Genomic DNA, 17,778 nt, shown 5'->3' with positions numbered 1-17,778 from the left:
CTTCCCATGAGGACAGATATGTCAGATTGCTGGTGTCCGTGTATGGCTACCAACCAAGAACACGTTAACAGTGGAACTTGAGAGGCAGTGAAAGGCTGGGAGGCTGAAGGCAAAAGTGGGCTTCATTTCGAGAGGGGTTGCCTGGGAAGGATGGGTATAGAAGCATCCTTGGTTTGTAGTCTGGGCATAAACAAAACCACAGAGCATTGCCCAGCTTCAGCCACTCTGGGTATCTCTACTCATTAGCAATTCTCACTTTATCTTCTTTGACTGTCTTTAAAGTCCTTTTGTTTTCGTTGACCAGGAAGCACACACTTATGTGTGGTTTGTTCTGGAATCACCTGCCCTTGCCAGCAGGTTCTTTGACAGACTCTGAAGGCTCAGACAGGGAGGAGTGTTGCTATACCTATAGTCAGGGCCCTTACTTTCCAGTTCACCAGCCTCTCACATGCTCCGGTTGGTTCCCTAGGACACAGCCATCATGCCAGGGTAGCCCCTTGGGTTCCATCTGTAGGAAACCTCACAAAGGATCAGGAGGGTCCATGTTGAATTTAATCTAAAGAAAGCTCAGTTTTGCATCTGCCTATCTTGAGACTGCACCAAGATACTCGGGACTCCCAAGTCTAGCAGAGTCATGGCTACCTGGATGCTAGCCTGGTGGTGCAGAAGATCAGAGGATGAGGCTGCCCTGGGTGGGATTCGATTGACAGTCATTGGCATCTCCTGGGAATCTGGGACCACACACTCATGTAAAACCAGACATACAGGCCTTCCCAGTACCACCCCCTGCTCTGAAAGTAACCAGTGATAGATGCAACAACTGATCCCAGCATGAAGAGCAAAAATCGAGGAAGAATAAACACCGCGAATACAAAATAAGTAAAATGAGAAATAAAGGGCTTCACGTAGCCAAGAAGGTATTTAGGAATTATTCAGAATAAAACTGTCTTTATTATTTCATAAAACTCATCTTTATATCTCTACCCTTGTATTTATAGCTTGTTAACAGTTCACATAAATTTATAAATAATTGAACAATGCTAGAGACCCAGTGCATAAAAGAGGACACGTTTCTTTCTTAACAGCCCTTAAATATTCATCACAAAGATAAAATTTTCAAGCAAAATAAAACACTTAAAAAAATAGCCAAGAGGCATAGACAGACATTTTGGAGGAAAAAAAAAAAAGATTACTTTGAGAAAAACTGATTTATATAGTTCTTAAGAGACTCAAATTTATTCCTAACGCGCTAACTCTGAGTCTGGATGTGTTTGATCCTTGGGGGAGTGCTGTGGCCTTCATGCCTGCTTCACTTTCAAGTCTAACAGCACACGAGATAGAAAATTTTCACTGCTGTGAAGAAACCCAAACAGTGTTAGTGGCTTAGAACACTTTACATGCCATGAAACATCAGGGCCAAAACCCAATGTTGGGCCTTCAAACCCTTAGGTCTCCATTGTAAGTGTGTAACTGTGGCTCCTGGGCCATGTGTGCACTGTAATGAGAATATGCAGACATGCATGATGTATATGTAGGGTTAGCAAAGAAAGTATGCATAGAAAATAATAGTGATGATAGTGTCCAGTCATACAAAGTGTGTGCATGACAGCACAGCGTGTCAGACACAATGGAGCATGCATGCATACTTACATAAACATAGAGAGGGTAAAGAAAAAGACAGGCACAATACATGTGAACTGTGTTAAGCTTCTGCAATATAAATAACAAACTCCACTTCTATCACACATGTTGGTAGTGATGCCCTGTCATACATTATATAACTGACTCAGTCATAAATCCTGAGATGAACTAAGAAAATCCCACAAGAGTGTGGGTAAACTGGGTGCTATGGCATGTGCTTAGTCCCAGCTACCCAGAAGACCAAGTCTGGGAGAGTTGAAAACTAACTGGGCAACGTAACAATACCAACAGGATAGAAAGATGGGAGAATTGTCCTTGTTCACACTTCAAATTTTTCTATTTTTAAATCTACTAATAGATCTAAAATCTTTTTGGCTTTTCTTCTCCCATTAAGGTTACACTAGATTGATTTTATGGCATTAGTAAGTACTTTGAGCCCATCAACAGAAGTTGCTAAATAATAATGTAATTAAACTCAGGTTAGTTCAGTATAGGGACAGAGACATTAAGAGATGTTAAGCTTCCTTGGCTAAGTACAAGTGCTGTGTGTGTTTGTATATGGTAGGTGGTGAGTGAGTCGATAGGTGGTTATATGGATGGTAGATTATGTAGACTGTTGGATATATGGATGGTTGGGTGTCAATTGAGAAGATAAGTAGTTGGTGGGTGTATGTATGGATGGGTAGATGGATAGCAGGATGAACTGATCAGCCCAGTCTTGGGCAAGAACATAATCAATCTCATATAGAGAAACCAGATTCTGTGTTGTTGAATGCCAACTCTGCTTCAAAGTCACTTTGTATCAGTGAATCAGCCCAGCTTTCCTCTTCCTCTTGTTAAACTATGGAATGAAGTTAATTCTTTCATTGGAGGAAATATCTGAGAAACTGCCCCTGATCCTTTGAATTGAGAACAGGTGTCTGCACACACGAGTAAGGCTCAGACATAGGACAGATTTAAACAAGGATACTTTATCAGGGTTACCGCTGGCCTCAATGCTCAAAGCAAATAATGTCATGACCATCTAAGCTGTTATGCCTCTTCTGAAGTGTCCCCTCCTGAGTTGTCAGCAGGCATCAGTTCAACCACTGCAGAAGTTGCTACCACCTAGCCATGAACTCTCCTCGGATGGATGTTTTCTACTTCACTGCTGCTCTTTTTGTAATTCCTGGGTCATTAATATCATTGCCTGCAATTAGTGACAGTCGGGCAAACAAGAGGATTGTGGGATGTCCTTCCCTATCCTCTCTGGCCATGGACATTTCACGCTAACCTGATCCTAGTTAGATATTTCTGTATTGCCACAAAGATATTTTAAAAATCAAGAATGTTTAAAAAAAAAAACAGAGAAGAGAATGGGTTATATGCTACAAATAATCTGCTCAGCTGCACATGGCTCATGATTCCGGGTATTTTTGTGAGATGTTATCACTGTCTTGAACAGGAAGTTTGCGTTTTAAAAATCTGGGGTTTTAAGTTAATGGACAATAGAGAATTATGTCTTATCTTTAGAACTATTATATCTTTTAATGTGATTTTAGTCATTACTATTGAAATGGTCATCTGGCAACCTATTTTTAAGACACAGTTCTCTTGGTAGTTTTAGTTCAGGTCAATGGTGACTCTCCTGTAAAGGTAATTGTTGCTTTACTGTAGTTTATACTATCCTCGTTCTAATGACTGTCTCTGGATTGTAGCAATAACAGACACCCTAGAGTATGTAAAATAAGAAGGGTACTTTTTAAATGGTGTATTTTAAAAATTTATTGTTATTTATTATTAATTTTTGCCTAATGATTAGTCCTTGACTGCACAAGCTGCCAGAGTTAGCAGTAAAATTTTATACTAGAAAGCAGCATTTTTTTTCAACAGAAGTCATTAAAAAAAAAAAAAAAAAGAAACCAAGAGACTGAATTAGTGGGAGCAATATTTTGAGGAAAAATACATAGCTTCATAAATGATTTTCCATGCTGAAGCATCTCTTGAGTTAAAACAGGACCAGGGGTAATTTATGGCTGTCCCTGCTTTCACTTTTCTCAGGATAGTGTCAGGGGCCTGGACTGAGCACAGAGGGTGCGGGCTGAACAGCCCTGACCTGAAACCCCAAACCTTTTGGTGCTAACAACTCTATACAAATGTCCAAAATTCCAAAAGGTTCCACAATCTGGAAGGTTTTGGGTTCTGAGCATTGAGACTTCTTTCTCAGCCCCGTAGCACAGACTAGCCTAAAAGTCACTATGTAGACCAGGCTATAACTCACAGAGCTCCAACTTTTTCTGCCTCCTGAATATTGGGATTAAAGGCATGCACACTACCATACCTGGTCCTCAATCTGTTTTCTTGATGTATTCTCATATATGTATGCATGCACATGCACATGTGGGCGTACACATACATTCTTACACACACTGTATAGACATGTGGTGCACAAACTCATGTGTCTGCCATGTATTCCTGTTTCCCTCTTTTGTGAGCTGTTCTCTTTTGAGGACTACTTATCAAAGCTAACTGACTCATCCAGGATAGGCACATATTTAATCTTCATACAGTTTTCCCATGGTTGAAAGGTTTTAGGAATAACTCATGATAAATCTTAGTTTCAGATATGGTTCTCATAATTAGATATTGCAGCTGTTCTCCCAACTGATTGCTACCCCTTGGGGTCCAAGCCTTGTTCTCTATGCTGGCTCTTGCACACGTGGCTATGTAGTGTCCTTGGTTCCTAAAAGTGGCCAAGTAGCCAATGCCATTAAAGTCTTCTCAGTGTACATCCATATAAAAACTTGCTTGAAGATATGTGTCCAAGCTGGTTGGTACATTTTTAAAGACTTCTGTTTCTGAACTGTCAATGAACTATCCCATCATAGTTCATATAGAGTGCTTAAGCTCAGAAAATAAAATTAAGACAGCCCTCCAAACACACACAGGAAAACATATCCATTTGCACTTAATCCACAGCTTCAGTCATTCCTTAATGCTAGAAGAAAAGAGAGGATATCTAAGTTCTCATGTTTTAGATTGGCTTTTCCAAAGTCATTTTGCCCAGTGCACAAGCCAAGAGATTGTGTTATGTGGAAGCTGCTGGGCCAGTTATGGCTGCTTGGAGATTTTGAAATACAGTAACAGTGACACAGTTTTAATGTGATACAGTGATTCTTCCTGTGAGTTGGGCCCATGTTCCCTTAGACGAGAAACACATACTCCATCCCTGCTAGTTTATGATGTTTAAGTCTGCACAGTCTCCTACATGCAAAGGAAGTTAGTTCATCAAATGGGAGTGGGAGCCCAGCAAGGAACCCGGCAAGGTGCCGTGCTGTGCTGGGTGCTTTCTTGTTGTATATGTGTTATGTGCTTTGTGTTTTGCTAAATGAATGTTCTTGTGTGCATGTTTTATGTTTTGTCGAATGAATGCTTCTCTTTGAAGATGTCTTGCTGTGTGTTCTTGTTTCTTCACGAGACACTTTGAGGGACTGTGCCATGGTGCTTTTGCTCAAGGACAAGACAAGCTTGGTATTATGGAATGAGATGCTCTGAGACAAGGAAGACTGAATTCCTGCTGTTTAGCCAGATTCCTGGTATCTCTCTGGAAATCAAGGAGATGCATTCCACTCTTTCCCTCAGTAGGCACAATGGAAAACATAGTAAAAATAAAAAGAGGAAAAAAAAGAAATAGAAAAAGAAAGAGAGGGAGAGAAAGGAAATTTCCTCTTCTTCCCAGTGTGTTGGTCCGATGTTTGTTTCAGACATTGTCTCATTGTCCTTTTTAAAAACAGGCATTGATTTTTGCCTTTTCCTGGATATTATTATTTCTGGGTTTAGGACTTTCTCTCCTTCTGTGTGTCAGCTATCTTGGAGATTGACCTTGCTAACTGAGCCATGAAAATGCATTAACTTGGGCTCTAGAGACTGAATTTGTCTTTATGGTATATACTCTTAATCTGTATTGTATTTTTTTGGAATTTAAATTGATACTGGACTAAGTAGAAAGATTTTAGCTCCCCAGCTTGTACGTTGACATTAAATAACTACACTTGACCAGGGTCCTTGTTTCTCAACTTATGTCTCATGCTTTTTGTTTTGTTTTGTTGGCACTCAGAGATGCATCCCTGGGGGTGGGGTGGGGGGGACACAGCAGTCTGGTTCTGTGTGTTGGGATGACATTAAAGTCATGTGTCTCTCTGGATAATGCTTTTTCAGTTTGCCAGTTAAGCCTCTGCTAGTTTTTTTTTTTTTTTTTTTTTTTTTTTTCAGATGCCTTTGCTGAGCTTGGGGGAAGATGTGTAGAAAGTCTCACCCAAGAAAGTAGAGTTAGCATGGCTAGTGTGTGGTATAGAGTGAACGGTCAAGGGCAGTACCAATAGAATTGGTGTTGACAGAGATTATTATAAAATGCGGACCATTAGTTAATCAAATCATCAAGATCGGCCCCACGTAAGGGCACAGCTTCTGTTGTTTTCCTGGCTGCATGATTATCATGTGTCTCTTTGGTGAACTTGCTTTGATTAGTTGACATATTTACTTTCAAATGTCTGCCAATCTACAAGTCTCTCATGACCACTTGAAATAGTGTGACCAGTCCTCTATAGTGTGACCATGGGACCCAAAGATCTGTCCTTTGATGGGATTGTCTTGAATCAAAGAATGTCTCTTTGGGAACAAGGCCTACATGTCGGCTATGTCACCCTCTACCTGATGACCTACTCTTCTCTACTCGACTCAGTACAGCCAGCAGCTGTAGCTTGGCTTTGGAACAGAGCAGATAGATCTGCACAGAGACACTTTGAAATGCAGTACTCATCTCTGTGAGGATGGTCCAAGACTCAGGTGTCTTCTGTCTGTGTGGTCTATTTAGCAGATCCCACCTCTCTAGCTCTCTGTGTGCTCATATAGTAAGATCTGCAGATAATTGGAAACTCAGGCATCTCAAACTCTGTATAGTTGGTTTGTTGTTTTTGTGTGTGTGTGTTGAGACTGAATCTTCTTATGTTTCCTGGCCTCGAAACCTCGGTCCTCATGTCTTAGGCTTCTGATGGCTAGGATTGCAGACATGGATACCATATGCAGGTCAGGATACTTTTCTGCTGAGCAGTGATCTTCGTTCCCTCCAGAGGAGACAAGAAAGTGTAGTGATGCTCTGAGTTAGACCCAAGAAGCAAGAGCTTCTAAAAGCCAGCTATAAAATGCTCTAGTATCTTTATTAAGCCAACCTCCCAACAGGATAGAGAAAGTTTTCGAGTAATTTTTTTTTCTTTTTGGTTTTTCGAGACAGGGTTTCTCTGTGTAGCCCTGGCTGTCCTGGAACTCACTCTGTAGACCAGGCTGGCCTTGAACTCAGAAATCTGCCTGCTTCTGCCACCCAAGTGGTGGGGTTAAAGGCGTGTGCCACCACTGCCCTAATTTTTAATGTTATAAAGTCTATTTCCCTCCCAACTAGGCCAGGGGAGAAAAATGTTTGTGTACTAAATAAAAGCTTAGGTATAACAATGTTATTTTTCCTGTCTCTTAGTGATTAAATGCAATTTTATCCATTTGATAATACAATAATTGTGGCCACATTAGATAATGCTGGTGGATTGATACAAAGGAAAACTAAGCATAATGAAGTAACGTTTATTTTTATTCTTTAAGTTAAAAATTCCCAGGGACATTCAAATGAAAGCTATAAATAGTTGTAAAACTATCTAATGAAATGAAATAGATTATATTTCCCAGGTGAGTTAGTGAGCAGGGAGGGGGGGGATGGGATAGGGGGCGTTTTCAGGGAGGATAAAATTTGCAATGTAAATTAAAAAAACATCTAATTTTTTAAAAGAAATAAAATTTGACAACTTAAAAAGATTTTATTTCCCGAGTATTAGCAATTTTCTTGTTATGCTTCAAAATCGGTGCTGAGCCTTTTAAAGCTTCTAGGTTCCAGGTTGATGAGGGTGAGGATAGGGGACATCAGAATACTAATCTTATGGTGTGTTTCAGTAGCTCATGGCCAGGAAGGAGGCACAGTCAAGATAGAGCACAGGGCCATTTGTTCCAGTAGGGGCAGATCCACTAGACTTAGAATTATCCTAACTTTTGAGAACATATAGAAAATCACACTTAAGTCAGAGCTAAGGCTTATATATCTCATATAAGGCTTTTATTGCTGTGTTATACTCCTAAAGATTTCTGTTGGTAGGAACATCTGAAAATGGATTCTTCCATGACAAATTGTCAGATGGCAGTCCTAGTCATATTAGTTATTTCTGTTGCAGGGGCAACCGCAGCTTAAAGGCGTAAAGGCTCCTCAGCTTGTAGTTTACGGGGATATGAGCAGACAGTTTGAAGTTCCATTTGAAGGATGGAACTGCTTGCTCACCTAGATGGTCGGAACGCAGTGAGGGGGCCTGGCCTTGGCTGGATTTCTCACTTTGGATTTCTCATCATGTCAGGGACCCCACCCCAGGCACTGGATGGTCCCACTGACACTCTCGTAGGACAGATCCGACCACCTCATGATCTCTGTCTAGGAAGAGAATCCGACACACTCAAAAGACATGAGAATGACCTACAAAGGTGATGTCAGAATTAGACCTCATACTCCCATGACCGTTATCCTTTGTTGAGGCACGTGGAATGGTACCACATACAGTTCACTCATTTTTAACAACAGTTGGTCATGAGCTCTTCCCAGGCTCTACTTCTGACTTTCACAAGTCCCAAGTTAATTAAAAGGGCCCCACTCTCCACTTCCAGTTCTTTCTTTCTTTCTTTCTTTTTCTTTCTTTCTTTCTTTCTTTTTTTCTTTTTTTTCTTTCTTTCTTTCTTTTTTCTTTTTTTGGTTAATCAAGGGGGGAAAAGTTTCAGCTTTTAAAACTGAATTCATTCCCATTTTATACAACCTCTCTCCCTCCAACAGTTCTGTGGTCTCTAGATGTTAAAGCACAGATTGAAATTTGATTTGAACTTCTTTAGAGATCTTTACAACTTGGGGGTTGCTTGTTCATCTTTTGGGGTAAACCTGGGGAAATCAGATGTTATGATTTTGAAGAGGCACTACCTGCAAATTTAAAGTATTTCTTCTCCCGTTCTGTGCTTGAAATTCATCAGTGGCACTTGCAGGCGGTGGAGCTCCCTGCTGCCTGCTTTTTGGTATTCAGTCTTTTTCTCAATCTGAAACTGATTTTTTCCCTTCAAGATTAAACCAAAGAGGTCTGTAATCCTCCCTGCCCCCTCTAGTTCACCCCCCCATACATACCCCACACCCAGCTCCTATCCTTCTTGACTGCTTGTAGTCCTCCCCATCCCCTGTAGTCCTCCCCCTCTGTGGTCCTCCCTGCCCCCCCATACTACTCCTCTCTCCCCCTGCTCAGCTTTTAGTTATTGCTGTCCTTTGTCAGGTGGGTGTTGAGACTTCTAGCCAGAAAAGAAGAGTTGTTTAACTTTCAATAGGATGCACTTTAGCATGAATTGCCCTTATGTATTTGTGAGTCTAAAACTTGGCATTCTCCTTGAATTAAGCAAACTAGACATTTAACTGGTGATTTAACAAAGCAGATCACTTTTCTACTTTTTTTTATGGAGACTTATCTTGACTCCCAAGCAATGGCGTGAGAAAGGCTAATCAATAATTGAAGATTCAGCATTTGCCCTAGATCGCTCTAGAAACAGAGCTCAGGGGAATCCACACTGTGAGAAGCCTTAGGAGAGAGGCTCTGAGGTTTAGCTACTGTTTTTGCAGAAGGGAAAAGAGAAAGAGGAGGAAAATAGTAAGATAACAAAGAAGGCCCTTTTTAGATGCTCAGAAGCACAGTCTCTCTAGACGGTTACTTTGACTTATCTGGCAACATTTTCTCCAGTCTGTGAGTGGTAGATACTGTGTAGCTTACTGCAACTCCCCAGCAAAGTTCTTATGGCAACTATTAGGTATTTTCCCAGGGAACACTTAAGTGTCAGTTACAGCAAAAGGAGATCCGATTATGAGGGCTGACTTGGGCTCGCTCTCAGTTAAGAGCAAGATATTTATACGCAGAAGAGGCATCCTTTGCTTTTAGGGAAAATATGTGCATAGAAGTCAATAATTCTAGAACACAGAAGGAAATTTGTGTGTGCTGGAGGCATTTAGAAGTGTTTGGTGATGATGCTATGCTTGAAAAAACGAAACAGCCAAATCAAGAGGAGCTGCAAGCACACCTGCCCAGTTTACAGTCTCTTCCGAGTGTAGTGTTTGTAGGCAGGGCTTTGATAGCCAAAGTGGGAGGTGATTGAAGTTACAGACATATATATGAAACACTTCTGTTCCTTGCCCCTTGAACTCAAGGGGCAGCAGTGTCCGGCACATTCCATCCTCTCTTCCTACTCAAACTTGAACTGTAATTGGAAGCCTGCTCCTCATTACACAGACTGACAGCCCATCTCTTTACAGCTTTAGTTACAAAGCCATTTAGAGATTTCACCAGCCTAAGGACAAACATCTATGTGTGGATACAGACATGGCTGCTTTGAAAAACAGAAAGACACGTTGGTAGAAGGAATGTCTTTCCTCGGGCCCCTCATTGTTAAGGTGGAAAGGGAATGTGGGGTAAGGTGATTCCCCCACCTGGTTGTGGCCAAGTTGTCACAGGGCCCAGATAGGGAAGGGAGTGTGCTAATAATCCTCTGTCCAGCTAGAGTTTTCTCCAGCAGAAAGCCTGGCTGAAGAGGCTCATGGGGGTTGCTGATAACACATGCTTGCTGGCATTTACACAGTGAGAAGGCAGACTCAGAAGACCTGAGTTCTAGGATGCTTCTTCAGTACATTTCAGGCTAGAGAAAGGAGCAAGGGTGTGAGAAGGCTTCCCTGCCAGTGTTTGCAGAACTTGGACGCTTGACAAGCAGAGCATCAAGTTAATTGTTCTTGAAGCAGGAAGTCTGGAGTGGAGGAAGCAGGTGTTGGGAGATGATTGCAGAGTTTTGAAATTACCGGGTTAGCTCTTTTGTGCTTTCTGGTTTCGACCCCTCTCAGTCTGTGGGCATTTGGAGGATGCTGTCCCTTTTACCTGTAGAGCAATACTAAATCAGATATGTATGGGAGGGAGTGTTTAAGCACATTTAGAAGCAGGTAGCTTACATGCAGCAATGTTTCCAGGATCCATTTCTCTTTGTTTCTGTTTCTGTTTCTTTTTGACTTTCAGCATCTCATACATTCAAAGAACTTGTGACAAAGAGTGAATTCTTATTTTTCAAATTGGTTTCAGACATTTCATGTTCATGTAATCTTGCCTATTGATTTCCTGATTTTTCTTTATTTTTTGTTTTGTCCATTTTATTTTTAATCAGCTACATCAAATGGGTCTTTGGAGGGCCTGGATAACCAGGAGGGAGGGGTGTGCCAGACAAGAGCCATGAAGATCCTCATGAAAGTTGGACAAGGTAAAGATCATCTGCTTCTTTGTGAAGCCACTGTGACCTGGTGTATCCCCAGTTAGTGTGGCACCAAGTGACGTTCACTGTCACCCCTCTTTTTAGTTTTGAAGGCAGACCCTTCTCTGTACTTTGAACCACTGGCAGAGTGTCACCCAAGACGATATACTCAGCTTTTCTTATTGGCAAGCTCTCTAAAAGTTCATGTCAGCAAGACAGAGTATCTCTGTGTTACCACAGATATGCATGTTTCTCTTTACAATGCAGAACACCTCTTTGATTGAAAAATCAAAGTATCCAGTATGTAAACAGTGGTTCTACGCTTTGTTTCATTTTCAAATCTGGACAACCAAAGAACCATGTTTTGACATAGAATAACCTATTGTGCAGAAAGAAAGAATTATTCTTCTAATTAGAAACCGGTATAGTAGTCAATCAACTTGCTCAGTTAAATTGAAATGTCATCTGCAATGCTTTGACTGCCAAATGCAAGAATCCCTATAGTTTCCACAGATGGCCTCCCAATCTAAACCTCCGAAATAACTAGGATAACCGTCCTGATTAAAAAGGAAGATTATATTCTTGTATTTCACAGTGCTTTGCATAAAGAGTCTTATGTTCATTGCTATTCATGCCTCTTGAGATATCTGTGCAGCTCTGAAGCTAGCTATAGTCAGATGTCTGTGCCATGATTAATCACTTGTTCTTCATATAGATGCAAGTTCTGCTGGATCAACCAGGAATCATGATCCAACAAGACGTCCAGAGCTAGAAGCTGGGACAAATGGAAGAAGTTCAACAACAAGTCCCTTTGTGAAACCAAATCCAGGTATAGTGGTGTGGTGTACCTGTGTGTGAGTCTGTGGGGTGCATTTGTTAGACCCCGGAGAGGTGGAGGATCCTCAAGAGTACTTCTGCACTGGTGGGATTCACCACAGCCGTGGTGCCTGTGCGCTGTGCTCAGTGAACTGGTATTAGCTTGGTCAATAAGACAGACTAATTTATTCCCATCAAAGTCTTACAGTTACAATAGCAGAGCTCACCAGATGTGTCGGTTACCAGTGATGCTCCACCAGATGGGTTTTCATTGGCTGATGTCATCTCCTGCTCACTGCTGACACCATCCCAAAGCTGATTTAATGTATATATAATTTGTGCCCTAATCCCCATCTAATTATATCTAATCCACAAAGAGCCTCATCGATCCTGTTTTGAATCTTAGAAAACGCCGCCTAATGGTGTACCTTCCAGGTGGCTGTTCTTAATGTTTTTCACATTCTGTAAAATGTGTAAAAATAAAATATTAAAGGGCCTACTGACCAAAGTACAGCATGCTCTCTAAAATCAGCTCATTCTCTCAACAGCCCTGCTTCAGTGTGCTGATGTCGGTGTACGCAATAGCTGGCACACACACACACACACACACACACACACACACACACACACATCACATCAGCACTTTTATACTAGGGATCCTTGTGCTGGTTTGGAGGTGATGAGAATTTGGATTTATGGTAATATTCTGTCTCTTTCCAAGAGTCAAGAAAGGAAGTTTTTCCCCCCTCTCTCTCTAACTTTCAATGACAAGATGTGTCAAATTCTTGTGACAAATTGATAAATGGATAGTATAATGGTGCCAGGCAATTCTTTAGTGCTAACATTTGGGTTAGCAGTCTGTTCGGTGCCAGAGCGTCTGCTGCCTTCCAAATATATTTTAAGTGTAAATCAAATAATACAACCGAGTTCCGAGTTGAAGCCTTTCCCAGGTCCCATCACTCCTTCCTCTCTGGCACATCTCTGCTGGTAGGCAGGGCTCTCTGTGGAAGGCGGGCGTTTGAAGACGCATATAACAGCCGGTTCTAGCATGAGGGAAGAGCAGGTCAGGACAGGGCTGCACTGTGCTCTGGAATAGCGGCATGTGCCTTTCTTCCAGCCGCAGAGGCTGGGGCCGCCAAGGGCTGGCTGGCTGGCTCAATGTCTGCTGTGACACAGAGAAGGAAGCTGTTGGGGCTGTATGAGCATTGGACCTTGAGGTTCCTTTGCCCTGTCTGTCAAGTTCTCCCTGAGGGTTGAGCGTTGGGCATGCTTGTTACATTTCAAGGGTTCTGCAAGCAACAGGGCAAACCTAGGACTCTGGTAACTGGCTCTTCTTGCTCCTGTGCAGGTTCTAGCACCGATGGCAACAGCGCGGGGCATTCCGGGAACAATCTCCTGGGTTCCGAAGTGGCCTTATTCGCAGGGATTGCATCCGGATGCATCATCTTCATTGTCATCATCATCACTTTGGTGGTGCTGCTGCTCAAGTACCGCAGGAGACACCGCAAACACTCTCCACAGCACACGACCACGCTGTCTCTCAGCACACTGGCCACGCCCAAGCGAGGTGGCAACAACAATGGCTCGGAGCCCAGTGACGTTATCATACCGCTAAGGACTGCAGACAGCGTCTTCTGCCCGCACTACGAGAAAGTCAGCGGGGACTATGGCCACCCAGTGTACATCGTGCAGGAGATGCCCCCACAGAGTCCTGCCAACATTTACTACAAGGTCTGAGGCCTGAGACCTGCGCCTCCCAAGGGAACTCGCACCTTGTTCTTGGGCACGCAGGGACTGCCTGAGCCTGGCTGCGGGGGCAGGATGCCTCCTGGAAGAGCCTTGATCTGGACAGTTTTGTAGTCTGTAGCTTTTCGACCCTGGGGACCACAGACCCTCCCCGGAAGCTGGAAGACTGCTAGGAGAACCCCACTTGGACTGCCGCGTCCCCACGCGGACCTGCAAGCCATGCACCCAGCCACTCAGGCCTCTGCAGAGCCCGGGAGGACACGGTAGGCTATGGATGGCGCAGCAGTATCTTAGGAGAAAGTTGCGCACCAGGCGGCCCCTGCCTCCACGTTTCCTGCCGTGCACACTGGACTTATCACTCGGACCTCGGGTTCAGTAAGGTTTTCAAAGATCTCTAGTGTTTAGTCCTCACTCACTCACTCACTCACTCACTCCTTCTCTTGCCAGGGCTCTGCAGCACCTCCCCAGATCCCTCACTCCATCCACATCCTGCATCATTACAGGACGCTCACCACGGAGTCCCAGCTCCACCCTTTACACCAAGATCTAATTAGTTGGGTATTAGGTACAGAACCCTGCTTGCCTGGAGGCTGGGTAAGGGGGGAAAGCATAGAGGTGTGGAGGAGTGAGAAGGTGCTGGCTGCCACCGCAGGTCAAGGCTGCTGCCCCTGGAGCATAGTAGGGATGCAAGAAGGAAACAATAGAGAGTGCTTTGGTTTTTCCAGAGGACAGAGACAGGTGGGAGATAACTGGTGAGTGGTGGGGAGCTGCTCACTACCACACAGCTATGCAGCAGGGAATCAAAGCCTCTCTCCTGCAGGGGAACAAAGGGGCCATTGTTGTGAAAGGACCAGCTAGAGCACAGAGGGAGAGGGCAGGCCTCCGGTGAAGTGCTAGAGCAGGACTGTAGAGGTACTGGCAATAAAAAGCGCAGCCGCAAAGCTGTGGGAGAGTCCGTCTGCTTTGGGAGATGTTTTAAGCAGACTCAGCTGCTATATTACCACATTTTATTAAAAACACAGGGAAAGCATTTAGGAGAAGAGCAGAGAGCCAAATCTGACCTAGAAGTCGAAAAGCCAAAGGTCAAACAGGCTGTAAGTCCATCACCACTGAGGTTATTGGAGAATTCTCATTAGGAAAGGTAGGTCAGATCCCCAGTCCCCGTAAGTGCCCCTCCCCCTCCCGATTGAGCCTTACACTTTGGTTTTTGGTTTATGGCCATGCTGTCCGGGCTCCAAGGCTATACCCGGGCTCCATGTCAAAGCAAAGCACACATGGCCCACCTCTTAGAGTCCTTAAGATGGAAGTAAGTTATGAAGGAAGGGAAGGAGGAAGATAGGACATATTTATAATAGGTGTATAGAACACAAGGGATAGAAAATGAAAGATTTTTACTAATATATATTTTAAGATTACACACAATACACACCAGAAGATGTGGAGTTAACTGGTGGTGGTGGTGATGAAAGCAATCCCAGTGCTTAGTGCTTTAAAAAGTGAAAGATTGGATAGCTACTCCCCAAAAGTACCATTAACAAGAAAAGTATCAATAATGAGAGCAAATAGCAAAAATAACAAGGTCCTGCGGAAATCTCTCGCAGAACCATAGGCTAGGAATGCCAGCCCCCCAAACAGCAGGAAACTGATGTGACCGAGCCCCAGGTTAGACACATGATGAGATATGCTGACCTTTATTTTCTGTGTTGGGGTTTCCCTTGCCTTATGGGCTGAAGTGTTCTCTAGAATTCAGCAGGTCACACTGAGGGGGTTATAGCTGAAAGTTTAGCTGTGGGTCCCCCCTCCTCTCCTACCCTATGCCTGCCCTTCCAGAGAATAACAGGAGGCAGGAAGCCTTCCTTTTTTTTTTTTTTAAGTGCTATGCAAAATAGACATCTTTAACAGAGTCCTGTTACTATGGTAACATTTTGCTTTCTGAATTGGGAGGAAAAAAATTTGTAAAGACAGCATTTGAAGGTTCTCAGACCTCCAGTGAGTACCTACAAAAATGAGTTGTCACAGAAACTGTTCCCTACTTCCCAAACCTGAAAATGACGTTGGTTCGATGTGTGCGTGTGTATGAGTGGGTGTGTGGTACATGTGTGTACATATATGTATAATATATATCTCCAATATATATTATATATATCTATATCATATGTCTGTGGAGGGTTGCCATGGCGATCAAGCACAGTACATATGTAATTCTTTCCATCACCCCAAGCTCTCCTGCGCATTCATACAAGATTTTCTTGTAAGCCATCAAAAGCTAATTCTAAGAAGGGGGAGAGGGAGGGACCAGGAGGGGAGACATGGGAAACCGTCTGATTTTAATGAAATCAAATGTCTGTGTCATCAGTTGGCTACGTTTTGGTTCTATGCTAAACTGTGAAGAATCAGATGGATTGATGAAGAGTTGAGTTACCTGCAACCCATTGAGAAGTGTCCTGTGCGTCTGTTTTGTGTCTGGTGCAGAAAATGACAATCTACCAACTGTCCCCTTATTTGGAGTTGGTTCAGCTTTGGAAAGTTACTGTAAATGCCTTGCTTGTATTACCGTCCCTAGTCACCTGACTTCGGAGCTTGCACCATCGTGTTTTAAGTGAAGACGCTGTAAATAGGTTCAGATCTTACCGTCTATGGATTCGGTCGGGTGTTACAGTAGCCTTACTCACCTTTTTAATAAAAATACACATGAAAACAAGACAGTAATGGCTTTTCTTACCCAGATTGTGTACATAGAGCAATGTTGGTTTTTTATAAAGTCTAAGCGAGATGTTTTGTATAAAATCTGAATTTTGCAATGTATTTAGCTACAGCTTGTTTAACGGCAGTGTCATCCCCTTTGCACTGTAATGAGGAAAAAAAAGGTATAAAAGGTTGCCAAATTGCTGCATATTTGTGCCGTAATTATGTACCATGAATATTTATTTAATTTCGTTGTCCAATTTGTAAGTAACACAGTATTATGCTTGAGTTATAAATATTTTTTTCTTTGTTTTATTTTAATAGCCTGTCATAGGTTTTTTAATCTGCTTTAGTTCCACATGACAGTTAAGCCCCAGAAATGAGATCCGAGCAGTCACATTCCACGTCTGTTTCAAAATGAATTTGTTCTTAAAAAAATAAAATATTTTTTTCCTATGGAAAAAGCGCCTTCAAAGTATTTTCCTTTCCTTTTTATTTTTTCTTTTGATTTTCTTTCTTTTTCTGTTCTGTATTATGATTTCCTTCCTTTTGTTATTTCCAAAGACACAATTACCCAGAGACTTCTGCTCCTGGATCCTTTTATGCCCATCTCTCAAGACAAGTTGTGCATGTGTTACAAATAAAGTTTGATTAAAGCCCTGACATCCATACAGGAAATGCCTCTGGTTGCACCTGTATGGCACAGTGAGCGCGGTCAGCCACACAGTGAACCCTGAGAGAAGAGGGAAATAATGTATTTGGATTACATTTTTGTGTCAGCTAACTACTTTGGCAGGTTAACCCCAAGGTAACGGAGGAAGTCAGATGGTCTTCATAAAATTTTACCTTGAGGAAAACATGCTGTAAAACTGGATTAAGGCAAGCCAGAGGCCAGCAACGAGATTAAAAAACGTGAGGCTGGGGAGATGCCTCGGCCGGTGCCATACCTGCCATGCAAACATGTGATCTGATACCCTGTACCGCCCCATGTAAAAGCTGACTGTGTTGGTCTATAACCTCCTGGGGAAAGACTGGCCAATAAGTTTGAAATAAGGTCTGCTGGAGAGTCAGGAAAGGGAAACAGCTGATGTCAACCTGCGTGGGTTGCATGGGCACCAGCTTAGTAAGCACATGCCCAAGTCTATGCTTATAAGTGCATATAGCACTTTAGAAAATGAAACATTTCTAACATGCTGCCCTGAGGGTTGGGAGTATTTTCTGGGTTTATTGTGGACTTTGGGGTCTTAACCTTTGTACTCCATGGAAAAAAAATTGTAAACAGGAATCCAACCCACAGGGGGTTACATCATTGCTAAAGTCAGTTGATAACCAAGTTCAGTTAATCCTTGAACCAAAGAGTGATAGAACTTAGTGGAAAATTTAAAAAATAAATAAATAAATAAATAAGGCACCTGAGATCAATAAACAAGCCAGAGGATTTCCCAGACCTGACTGCTGTACCCCAGGAGCTGGAAGAGCCCAGGGCTCTAAAAGCTTCTGCAAGAGCTAGCAATG

General features: G+C 42.7%; 1 protein-coding gene across 1 annotated transcript in view; it reads left to right on the top strand.

Moving 5' to 3' along the window:
• Positions 1–16,727, top strand: part of Efnb2 (ephrin B2) — a 44,005-nt gene extending 27,278 nt beyond the window's left edge. Inside the window, exons 3-5 of the mRNA XM_031338978.1 lie at positions 10,933–11,025; positions 11,732–11,845; positions 13,181–16,727. Coding sequence (XP_031194838.1) covers positions 10,933–11,025; positions 11,732–11,845; positions 13,181–13,569 — 596 coding nt within the window. The 3' untranslated portion in view covers positions 13,570–16,727. The remainder of the gene's footprint in view (positions 1–10,932; positions 11,026–11,731; positions 11,846–13,180) is intronic.
• The last annotated feature ends 1,051 nt before the right edge of the window (positions 16,728–17,778 follow it).

The sequence above is a fragment of the Mastomys coucha genome, unplaced genomic scaffold (genome assembly GCF_008632895.1).
Source record: "Mastomys coucha isolate ucsf_1 unplaced genomic scaffold, UCSF_Mcou_1 pScaffold22, whole genome shotgun sequence".
Lineage (NCBI taxonomy): Eukaryota > Metazoa > Chordata > Mammalia > Rodentia > Muridae > Mastomys > Mastomys coucha.
Note: the sequence above shows the minus strand (reverse complement) of the source record. Positions and strands in the feature narration are given on the sequence as shown.